Raw genomic sequence first — 11,843 nt, forward strand, 5'->3', positions numbered from 1 at the left:
ACTGAATGTTTACATGTACAATGTATTTGACTGAATATTTGTTCAAGCTCTGTTCGCCTTTACTTAATGCATTTTGACTGTCTTCCAGTATTTGTATTCTGTAAATATACAGTGTTTATTTATTCATTTATACTATATGATGAAGTTGATACATTTGTAAATAATTTTTACCTTGAATGATGCTTTTTTTTAAGAAAGAAGGCTGCAGTAAATAACCTGACGACGTTTTTACAGACAATTTGAGTGACAGGATTTTATCCATTCTGGGCCTGACCTTATCCCCAGCTCTAAAATTCCACAGGTTGGCTGTCAATTTCTCTAGACAGTACTTGGAAGAGTACTTCATTCACACCAATGGTACAAGTGTGAAACACACAACCTTGTTCTGGGCTTGAGAGGACCAAATTCTTACACGCACAAAAACTTGGTGAAAATGTTACCCATGCAAGGATGCATATAGATGGATCCAAGTGTGTCCACACTGAGGACCAAAAATGGAAACAAAGTTTCTCTTTTTTGTAATACGATAGAACTGTGTTTGTGCCTCCTGCAATTTGGGTGTACATGTACATGTAATAGTTAAGTTGTAATGGTTAAAAATTCATAAAATACATTAGGTATACATGCTTAAAACTGCGTACGTGGAAATGCTATGGGTGTGATACACTTCCTTTGGAAAGCATGCATTTTGAAAATAGTTTTAAAGTTCAAGCACATTTTTTCCAGCATACACATATATACTGGGTGATTAAGGATACATGTACATGTATGTCTATACATGTACATGTATCCTTAATCACCCAGCTGAATGTGATGTTTCCCTTTACTCATGGCTTTCATGTGCTAGCCTTATTTCTGATGAAGATTATTGATACAAAATTATGCTGACACTACCTATTTGAGATATTTCCTTGAAACCTCAACATCTCTATACACTTAAAAAATTTCTAGCAGTGCTCCAAGAATCAGGCTCGCACACAGCATGAATGCCAGAGGTGCCTTAGCCACAGTTGTGAGATATTGTGGCAAGAGTTTTAAGAATTTTTTATCACATTTTGGTCTCAACTAGACTGGTCACCTGTCTTGTCTATAATAAATATCCATCTTTGCGGTGCAACTTGTCTTGATGTATTTTATAAACTTAAAATCTAACTCTGTCAAACAGATACAATGCATGATGAATGGAGTTAAGCGGGATGTAACCTGCTTCCACAAAACGTGAGTGAAGTTTAATACCAAGTATAATTTTTCTGGTAAAATCTGCAATTGTCTAAACAGAAGCAGTGCCAAAGACCTTGCTTAGTTCTTACTCAATGATATGGACTCAATACACTGGCAGTGCATGTAACATGCTGATTTGGGGGGCTTTGAAATCCTTACTCTTCGTTCAGATTTTTTTTCCTTATGGCCAGGACTTTGATTATGTTAAGATTACGTTAAGACAAACCCTATGTTGTTTTTGAGAACAGACGTAGCTGTCAATTCTGACTTCACTCTCATTCTGTGTGGGAAGTGGGCTACAAGCGCAAGTATACATTTTTATAAATAAGTAATTATGGAATGCTACACTGACATATGTCGTTAGAGAGACTTCATTTGTGCCATCAGCTCCTCTAATGACTGGTTGGTGTCTGTGACCACTTCATCAGAATCCTGTAGTACAAAATGACAAATGGTGAAAGTTAATCTGAAAGTTTGGGATGTTACTGTGGTAACCATCTGTTGCCAAGTTTATGTCACAACATTATGCAGGCGTGGCATAAAACAAGTTATCATTCAGTGTTCTGAACCTAACAAAAAAGGGCACTCTTTTTTCCAGAGATGGATTACTGGATTGGACTAATGAAACCCAACCCAACCAAATTGAACTGATTCCAACCCAGCCTAGATAGCACTATATAACCCTAACCATGCTGAACCCAACAAGGTTATACAGGGTTTTAATGGTTCCTAGAGGGTTACAGATAAGCACCACCATCAATACAAATACATTTCTTCCAATATGATTGAACAAACTGCACCTTCGTTGTTTCATCGGGTCTGTCGTAGGCGTAAGACAAGCCAGAGGCAAGTTCAGGGGCCGCTTTTGTCTTGAGGTCATCAATGCTTGACTCATCGACCAGTGAAATACCTAGAAGAAATACAGACACACTGCTCACAGTAGACGTGTGGATGGATCAACCTCCAACCCAATTCCTACAAACTCTGCTCGGATTTTCCAAGATTTGGGAAAGTAGAACTAATCCTCTGAACTTTAATTAATGAGAGATGAAGTACAAGGAATGAGACATTGGGTTCAGAAAGGTTTCTGGCAAAAATGCCTGGAATGTGAAGCTTAAGACTTGAGACTGGACGCTTCCGTTTCACACTATCTGGAATACTGTGTTGGATTTTAGAAGATTTTAGAAGCGTCTTATCTTAGCCCCTATTATCTAAAAGCTAACTGAAATGTTGCAGAAACCTGGACACACAAATGCTTTTTACGAAGACAAGTTTCAGCCTTGTTGGACAAAGCATTGGTAATTTGGATCAGTATTTCACATTTCTGCAAACCAGCACGGGCACAGTTTTAAAAATTGAGATTTTTGTTGCCCTCCAAAATGTTGCCATTTCATGAGACAAAATGTCCAAATGTTTGAAGCTGGCGATCAAGGCATGTGCAAGACACCATGCTACAAACTAAAGACCCCCCCCTGGAAAAGATGGAGAGGTTATTTTGGAAGCAATGTGTGTGGAGGGGTGTGTCCTTCCCCTATGGCCCAGCTTCTCGGGTTGAGGCACTGAACTGTGAGAATGGGCAATGGATGGCTTACCCCATTCATTGGACTCGTGTACAATCTCTGCCTCTTTCACTGCTTCCTCCAACTTGGGCTTGAGAGCTTCTTCCTTCTGCAGTTCATCAAGAAACATTTGTGAGGAAAAGAATGTTTTTAACATTGTTGTCTTGAATTGCTGACTGGGACTTCGGTCACCTGAGTTGCAGTCTCTCTTTCATAAGACTTGAGTTGGCCTTAAGAGAGACGATGACTTGTTACTTAACATACAAAAAAATGAATTTGGACTTGAACAAACTGGAGTTGTTCAGTTGTTAACACTGACAACAACAAAAAACCAATGACTTGATTTCAGATGAGCTTTAGTAGTCTGCTGACAGTGGACAAAACATACGCTCCGAAATGTTGGGTACTCTCCGAACAACATACAAAAGAGATATTTTTGCATGGTCCAATTGAAAACCTTTTACTTGACTTTGACTTGGTCCAACAAATTGATTTTGTCTGGTTTTGTCAACCTGCAGTGTACATGGAGATACAAGAAAGATCTACATACTCGAAACTCCTCTTGTCTCTTCCTGCAGAAGCTGTCATCGCAGGCCGAGTTGGGCTTCATGGACATGGTGGGGAAGAAATCTTGCAGAGCGCTGTAGCCTAAGTAATGCGTGACCGACCCAAACCCTAAAAGATACCTGAACAATGCACACATAAAAAACTCTTTTTAACCTGGCCAGTCAGAAGGGACTTAGTGGTTATTTCTTTAAGTGATCCTTTTCTCTGACAAACTTTCAAATCTTTCCATAGTCACTAATTCAATTCATACCTAGATGTGGGATTTTTTGCTTGAGGTTTGTTTTTCTTCAATTAATTTTTTTTATAGAGAAGGCACTGCATTACTGGTGAAGCTCTTTGAAATGAGTAGTCCTGTGGTACATTTTGACAGATGAAATTGACGATTTATGTAATTAGGAGAAGATAACGTTGTGGAAACTGTTTTCAAGCATGTACTGAAAGTGTACAAGAGAATGGTTTCTCAACAGGAGAGTGCTGTATTAACCCACAGCCCATTGGTTGAATGAAAAATTGTATGACAATCTCAGGATTTGGCATTGATCGGTCCAAGGAGCAAAACAATAGTGGATTATCCACCAGCCTAATGGTGATGCAGAGTTATGTGTGTTAGACTATGCGTTACTCACTTAAGTGTGTTTTGTACTAGCAGGCCGGCCACCACTCCCATGGTGGTAGGCAAGCTGGCAGCACAGACACCCTCACGTTTCAGGGTCTTCTCGTCGATGTTTTCTGCTACAACAAGCGGTGGGGCACACTGTACGAAAGAACATTATCAGGAATGGTCTAAACAGGCAGACAGAACAACTGCCTAATGACCATTTGTTATGTTTTTGCATTTTGCAAGGCGAAGTAGATACATGTAAACACGAAAAAAAAGCATTTTCTGGGACTGTTCCCAAATCTTCCAAAAGTTTTTAGATAGCTAAACTTCACTGCAAAGTCCTTTGCATTCCAACTTCCAAGGGGCATTAATTTTCGCATGAGCTAATATCGGCTGAGTATACCACTCTTCATCCTGCAAAATACTTTTGAAATCCCTCGTGGATTTTGACATAAAAGAAATGCAGTGAACTTCAGGAAAACATCATACATGCACTGGGAAGGCATGCAATCTACAGGGTATTTGTAAGGTTGACAAATAAGAGAGCGCAAATCCCCTGCCTCCATTTACAGTGCTTGGTACAATTTCTTCTTACACCTGACAAAACTTGTTCCCTTTCCCTCACATTCTTGCCTGCCAACAGAGCATCACAACAGGCGCCAAGCCACTAAACCCACTCAGTCAGAGGGGGAATGGACTCACCGCAAAGCAGGCCGTTTCCCCTGGTTTGACCAGCTGTATGTGACCCGAGACGGCATTTTCGCTGACCCCCGACTCAAACCAATTCTGTCCCAGTTCGTTGCACGCCTGTAACAGAACAGGCAATGGTTGTTACTTAAGGACTCGTTTTCCTGCTCTCAAAAACAGACAAGGGTACAACTAGTTTCTAAAGGAAGTGTTCCTGAATTCAGCAGTGTTCTGGACCCTTAGTAACAGAGGCTTATAGGTAACCTGACTAATTTTAACCCTTGGCACATTAGAGCCCATTCACACAGGCAAGGAGTAATGAAAGAGCTGTAAAAATACTGAATACAGTGGGTTCCAACAGGACTATTTTACCTTGAGGATGGACAAACCACAAAATAGGGAGATAAACCACTGCGTTTTGAAACCTGAATGATTTTTTTTCAAAGATGTCGTGCTGAAACTGCTCATTCTGGCCAGTCAGCAGTCTCATTAGGTAATATCACAGACTGACTAGCATGGTTGAGTGCTTTCTTGTCATGCCTTTGATCCTGTCCTGTGGGGCACTATTGCTATTTCGGCAAGTTGGTAACGTACATGGAATGATTGGAAAATTGAGAGGCTTCGTCCTTGAATGTAAACACAGACTGTTTCCTGGCATATCACTTTCAGTGAATGCTTTTCAGTAACACTCGTAGTAAATGTGCCCTTGAGGTCTAGATATGAATAAAAGTGTGCAGAGCATTATTGTGAAGTTCAAACTCTGAACTTGTGTTTGCTTACTGTTCCCAGTCTCAAAGAATGGGATAGAGAATCTGTTGGCCAAATTAATTATGTTTGCTGGCACAGTAAAAATCAGTCTGTGGTCCCTTCAATGCAATGCACAAACAGACCTGCAGGTACGTCTAATCTGTGCCATTCCCGACATTTTCTGTCACTCCTGAAACAGAATTATACGTTAGTGCACATGATGCTCACATTAATTATCACCAAATACAAGTTTTAAAAGGCTTGTGCAATATTCATTTAGTTACGACAAATTTACAACAAAGCAACCCCAGAACAGTGCACCAAGCACTCCTGCTAAAACACTCTAGGAATTCTTATAATGAAACTTGACTCTCCCTGCATCTTCCCTTGTGATAAGAATGAGTGTGTGAACTTACTGTATTAATGGCCATCCTGGCTTCAAAGTTATCCACACAGCTCAGTACCAAGTCCACGCTGCCGTCCCTGTTCAGGTTTCCATGGCTACCAGCAGAAACAGCATCGACACAAAAATAATTACATTAAAAGGAAATTCAGTGGTTTTCAGTTCACTGAAACTACGGTGTTCAGTGGGTCATGGGCCCCAACTGGATCTACAGGAAAGTGCATGTATGTGAACAAAGTGTGATTGTCATCACTACATAGGTCTGTTCTTGCCCTGAACATGTTTAGATGCATGTACATTAGGCAGAGCTAATGCATGGTTTCACATAGAAATGGACCCCCAATTTCTTGGTCCTACATACCGTCCACACGTGCACCCAAGTGTGTATTTGCCTGCAACTGGGGACCCCCTATTGTTCCTCTTTTGTTTGTACTTTAACTTTTTTAGAAGACCACCCATATGTTTTGTACACAGTTGTCAATCGGGGACCTTATTGTCCGCTATTGTTCAGGGTCCCCAATTGAATGCAGAAACAAACTCACATAGCACTTGTTTGACAATGAACTTGCAGTTAATTTTTGTTTTCAATTTCTTCTCTTTACCTAATTCTGTCCAGGAAGTGTTGGAAGTTATCCATCGTGGTGATGTTGTAGTTGTGAGTTTCAAATTGCACATCTGGGTTGATATCTCTACCAAAAACAAAGATGTAATCATGTGCGTTACCACTGAGCTCACTTTTAAACCTTCCATGATAAACAAAACAACAACTTCTCACTGGGCCAAGCCTTCCATTCAGTCGAATTTTAGTGGGAAGAGTACCGCAGTGCCTTAGCCGCAGGTTGGAATTTTCCTGCAGTCAAATTTCATTGCTCAACCGTAACCGGTGCATCAAAATCTGTGTTCACCAAATTCAAATCTGCCTTGTTTTTTAAAACTGTTGTTTTGGGGTCAGTTGCTGTGATGATGGGCAGGCAACCAACTTGCCCTTTCTGTACCTTAGCGTCCTCTCTGCCGCCTCAACTTTGCTCATTCCAGCTTGGTGGGGCTGGAAGAACAAACGGTTCATGTTGGCCAATTCCACCTTGTCGTAGTCAAATAGCAGGAGCTGAAACACAAAGCACACATGAATGCAAAACATCAATGCCAACTAAGAAATAAGCTTGCAAGTGCAGTAGTACATGATAAGTTTAACTGTAAGGAGAAATTGTCTGTAGAGAGTCAGTGCTCGAGTGCCCATCTATGAAGATTGTTTCGTATGTGTTTTACTACAACTGACACAGACCTGTACATGTACATTATACGCTGAGTCTGAGTGACTTCTCACATATCTGAGCCCTTGGGTCAAACTAATGCAAGTCCAGAGTCATTCGACTTTGCAAATGAGATACCCTTAAGCATATTCACAGCACAATACTGTCACTTCAAACCAGTGGATGTACTATAGACGAGATAGATTGTCAATTAGCTGTACAATACCAAAGACAGAATTGTGTGTGTACTTGTTGGGCCAGGCAAATAGAGACACTGCCCACATGTGCTAGTGGGTTTTTCAATCAACGTGCGCTGATTAATAGACTGATAGCAACTGAGAAGTCTTGTGACTTAAAGTGGGCATCAAATATGAACAAATATGCCATCCTGCCAGAGTGTTGTTTACTGAAAAATAAGCCAATTTTCAGTATGGTACTCAGCACATCTGTAGTCTGCGTACTACTTTACCCACCATCGGCTTTATTCTCAGTAAATGACACGTTATGACAGACTTTGGTATAGGAGGACGCCATGTTTGTTGATGTTTGATACCCACTACGGGCTGTGTGACTTAGTGGGCGCAATTGGTCTGTAGTAACTCTGAACGGAAAAAACAGCACAAATCCCGTCCTTCACGTTCCAGAACAGTACGTTAGTGTAATTTTGGCCGAGAAGGTACATGTATGCTGCCATTAATACATAAAGTCTACAATTACCTTTCCAATCCCACATCTTGTCAGCATCTCAGCAGTTACACTGCCAACCCCACCCACCCCAACGACTGCCACGGTAAACTCTCGTATTCTCTATAAGAAAGAAGAAAACAAGTTCATCAGTTCCAAGCCCTGTTCAAATAAATACTGCCAGGTATCTCTTGCAACTCATCAAAGGCTTCAGAAAACCTACTGGATTATGAAGGCCAATGTACCGGGAGGGTTATGGGTCAAAGTGAAACAAAGTTTTAGCTTGCAAAAAACTTTCAATAATTGCATGCCATCATTCAGTTATGCAAATTAGGGTCCTGTTGTTCTTACTATCGACCAAAACTGCATAGTATTAGTATCTATGTTATGTGTTGATTAACTGGAACTATTTGCAAACACTGGTACAAATGATAAATAAATCTTAACTATTATTATCGGTTTATTATTTTCACAATTACAGATCTGATTATAACAACTAAAAGAATTACAAATTACAATTTACTCCATACAGTACATGCATCTTCAAATTCATGCAACTTACCTCATAATTATCAACAATTCCCATGCGTTTAAGAGCCATCAGTCGACTGAAAAAAAATGCAAATTTAAATTACACTGACAATTTGCTTCATCACACTTCAAGGGATATGGTAAATAATCAATATACAACAAAATGGAATTTCAATTGCACAGCCGTGAAGTGTATTTTCAGTGGGCAATAGATATCTGCGTGTGGCATCAGTCCTGAACAGCTTTTGCTTAGGCACTTAAGAACATGTGTAGCAAATGTTTGGGGGGACTTCCAGTCTTAAATATCTCACGCCTAGATCTGGTTCCAGGTGTTACTGTGAATACATGTATACATAATTCACGAGATCGAATTCAGAGTTAGTACATTTACAAGACAGGAAAGTTAAAATCCCCCACACGCCGCACTCGCTACCATGGCTACATGGAGGAATGGCACATATTTGAAATAGCATTGAAAAAAATTTCTAAAGTACAGTTATCATGCTATTTTTGTTACTAATGAAACATCGCATGAATTTTCGGTGTTAGGCTACCTTAGTACATGTACCTGTACGGATTGCTATCCACTACTTCTGCAGACATCTGGTCGATTTTCTGTCTACCTCCCGAAACATTTCCGAGTCCAGATTTTTCTCGTTCTCTGGCCAGCTCTGCCTCAAGTTGAGCAATTTTTTCCTTCAAGTCAACCACTGTCGCCATCGTTTTTGACGGCTGGCTTCCTATATTCTGTTCTTGTCTCTTTACCGTTCCGGTAGCTTCGATTAGTTGCCTTGATAATAATTGCCATATGGCGATGTATCTTCGGAAGCGACTTTGTATCTTCGACAAAATTCACGTTTACAGGACGAGACGGGCGACAGGCGCAGAGGTACCTTTGTAAATAGTGTATAGACGTCTAGAAGTCAAGCGTAGGTGAACAGGGAAAAGCTCAAGAGGGCGTGTGTCAAGTAAAAAGGCTGAACTAATGTCGGTCGACTGCATTCGCAATATGTCTGCGAAAGCAGTGTGGCCTACACATAAACCAAATAAATTACTAGTTTGAAAAAGTGTTAAAAGAGTTAAATTTAATTTAGACGTAAACTCTATGCCCATATGCTCTCCGTATGGAATGCGCACGGGGCGGGAGTCTGAAAAGTCAGCGTAATAATTGGGCGCGTAAATTTCGGCCCCAAAGAAAGTGCAGTGACGGTTCGTCTGCGATGGAGGTTTGTTTAATACGCACTAACTTCGAGTGGTGAGTTACCATTGAGTCCCTTAACGTGGCGCGCATCGACTTTCACTTGACTTTTCCTAAAAAAACTCTATATATCCATTTAAATTCATAAAAAGTACTGTTGAATTTGAACAAATCTAAAAAAATCCTACATCTATTTAACAGACCCTTTGAAGTTAAAATAAGTTATCATCAACCCTACTTAAATACCTAACCACAGGCTTGTTAATTTTGGGGGCATTTTTGAGCGCATTTGAAAAGAGTTCATTTTGCACTTTACAAAACAAATTAGAAACAAACTAGAATTTAATCGCTGAAATTTAATTGCTGATATTTCACTCACAGTGAACTTTAGGGTAAAGAAACACACCCAAAAAGTTGCTCCAGTAGAAGCGAAAACTCAAGGTGCGCCAGGAGCTATGCCATGTTAGGGTACGTAAGAAATAATAAATTCAACAACCAGAATTAGAAGTTGGCGGCACAACGCTCGTGGATACGTGGTACCGCGTGTGTTGCATTCTGTGATTCGCCAAATACATGCGCGAGTCAAGCTGATGAATGTGAGTGTGGTGGGTGCCACCACAGCTATGCGGCGTATAATTGCAGTAGTGTTTAGGTATGTCAAATTATGGGATGCTATAGAGGTTTACGTCGAATTCGGAAACTAATTCTCAAGTTTGAGTGTTGACATTCGCTGAACCAGGTCATGCGTATTACCACCAGGTCCGTGACAAAGAACTCATTGCTAGCACGATGGCCTAGTAGGTCTAGCGAGCACCAGAGTTTACGGGCAACCTGTTTCATATACACAATCATTATATACATAGCGTCACCGTAATTATTCCTGGTCACAGTAAGCTTCCACTCTCTTTTACCTGGACATCTAAGGCCAAAAATTGTAAATTTATTCTCCTTTTCCATTGAGGATGTATGCCGGTTTGACCGCTTGAAAATTGAGAAGAAAACCCCTGTCTCTTTCTTGCCTGCAACCAGCTAATGTGGCGGTGCTCAAAACAATGGCCAATTCCTTTGTTCAAAAAGTGTGTGGATGGTCTTCGTGCATCTCGTTAAACGGAGTTTTTCGGAAATGGCTTGAACGAGTTGTATTGGAACATTTCTCTTTCCCCACAACAATTTTAATGAAATGTGTAATGAAATAGGTGTACAAGCGTTTTTCGACAAAAAGGAACCAGGAACGGCCATCTTTTTGTAAAGAAACAAAGGAATTTCACACTTAGATGTTGGAAATTGGTATATATGGACTGAAAGTTAGCCTAACCACTCTGGTCTCACCGCAGCTGTAATCATCCGCGGAAAGAAAATGCAGCCCATGATTTGGATGTCTTATTTCGATAGGGAAACTGAAACAACTTTATTATTTAATTACTTTGTGATTGATAGTAAATTCTGGCCAATGGTTTTGGGGTACGAACCACCCTTACCAGTAATTAAGTGATGAGGGCACTGATACTGTGGAAAAACTGTAATAGGGCGCGGGCTAATCTAGTTTCCCTGTGTACGAAGTGTTCCTTGTCTTTGAGCAGACCCTAAAATGTCTGTTCCTTGGGAAGCAACCGTCTCCTTTTGGTGAAGAAACCTTGTTGGAGGAGACAGTTTGGACAGTCCGCTACTGGTGAGTGGTATTGCCCTGACTTATCTCACCTTAGTTTGCCACTCAGCAGTGTTGTGTTCACCGAGCTCGATTTCATTCAGTGTGAATTGAAATGCGCTATTGAAGCGACGTAAGGTTGCAGTGCGTGCGCTGTCACATTTTCAGTTCCTCGTTGGTGACCTTTGGCCTACATTGTGTATTCAACAAGAGAGTGTAGTTTCCGCTGCAGTCGCATTGCGAGTTGTGAGCACGGCTCGAGAAATGTTTTCAATAACTTTTCACTAATTAACACTGGAATCTTTCCAGTGTTTAAGTAGCTTACATAGTGTGTTGTTTTGTTGTTTCATTACAATATTTGTATCACTTTCGCAGATCATACTTCAACTGCTGTTTGGGAGTGTGCTTGTGTGACGGAATCTGAACGTGCTGGAAAGAGCTCGTCTGCTGAACTTTTAGGTAGGCCAAAATGGTTGCGATTGTTATTCCTTTGTTATAACTGTATAAATTACCACTGCGAGTAATTTGTTTCGTAATAATAAAAATACAGCACATGTATTTCTCTGTCTTTGTATTGGTTTATTTTTTGTCTAGTAATTCCACAATTCTAATTGGAAGTGTATGCACTCACCTGAGTAGCTGGTATTCAATGAAAGTGGACTTTGAAAGTGATGTTCAGCGTGTCCTAGATTCAAGGATTGTCCCAACCATTGGTTGTTTGTGCATATTGTTGCGTTCCCTAAATATCAA

General features: G+C 40.5%; 1 protein-coding gene across 1 annotated transcript; it reads right to left on the bottom strand.

The window, feature by feature from the left end:
* Positions 1-82: 82 nt before the first annotated feature.
* LOC110988293 (ubiquitin-like modifier-activating enzyme 5) lies at positions 83-9,117 on the bottom strand. The gene is made up of 12 exons (XM_022251655.2): positions 8,819-9,117; positions 8,282-8,327; positions 7,753-7,842; positions 6,781-6,890; positions 6,388-6,474; positions 5,799-5,883; positions 4,651-4,755; positions 3,974-4,101; positions 3,331-3,466; positions 2,814-2,889; positions 2,022-2,131; positions 83-1,653 (listed from the first exon to the last, which is right to left on the bottom strand). The coding sequence occupies exons 1-12, from the start codon at positions 8,968-8,970 to the stop codon at positions 1,582-1,584; spliced, it is 1,197 nt and encodes a 398-aa protein (XP_022107347.2). The 5' UTR covers positions 8,971-9,117; the 3' UTR covers positions 83-1,581.
* Positions 9,118-11,843: the final 2,726 nt, after the last annotated feature.

Source organism: Acanthaster planci, linkage group LG03 (genome assembly GCF_054643075.1).
Source record: "Acanthaster planci isolate LZ-2023a linkage group LG03, COTS_SCS, whole genome shotgun sequence".
In the NCBI taxonomy this organism is placed as follows: domain Eukaryota; kingdom Metazoa; phylum Echinodermata; class Asteroidea; order Valvatida; family Acanthasteridae; genus Acanthaster; species Acanthaster planci.

What these genes read in the sequence shown, in the direction of transcription:
- LOC110988293 (XM_022251655.2), bottom strand. Translation starts at nt 8,970, where the DNA reads ATGGCGACAGTGGTTGACTTGAAGGAAAAAATTGCTCAACTTGAGGCA. An exon ending in GTGGATAGCAATCCGTACAG is followed by an intron (nt 8,328 to 8,818) that starts GTACATGTACTA and finishes ATTTTTTTTCAG; the next exon opens with TCGACTGATGGCTCTTAAAC. An exon ending in CACTTCCTGGACAGAATTAG is followed by an intron (nt 5,884 to 6,387) that starts GTAAAGAGAAGA and finishes TTCTGCTGGTAG; the next exon opens with CCATGGAAACCTGAACAGGG.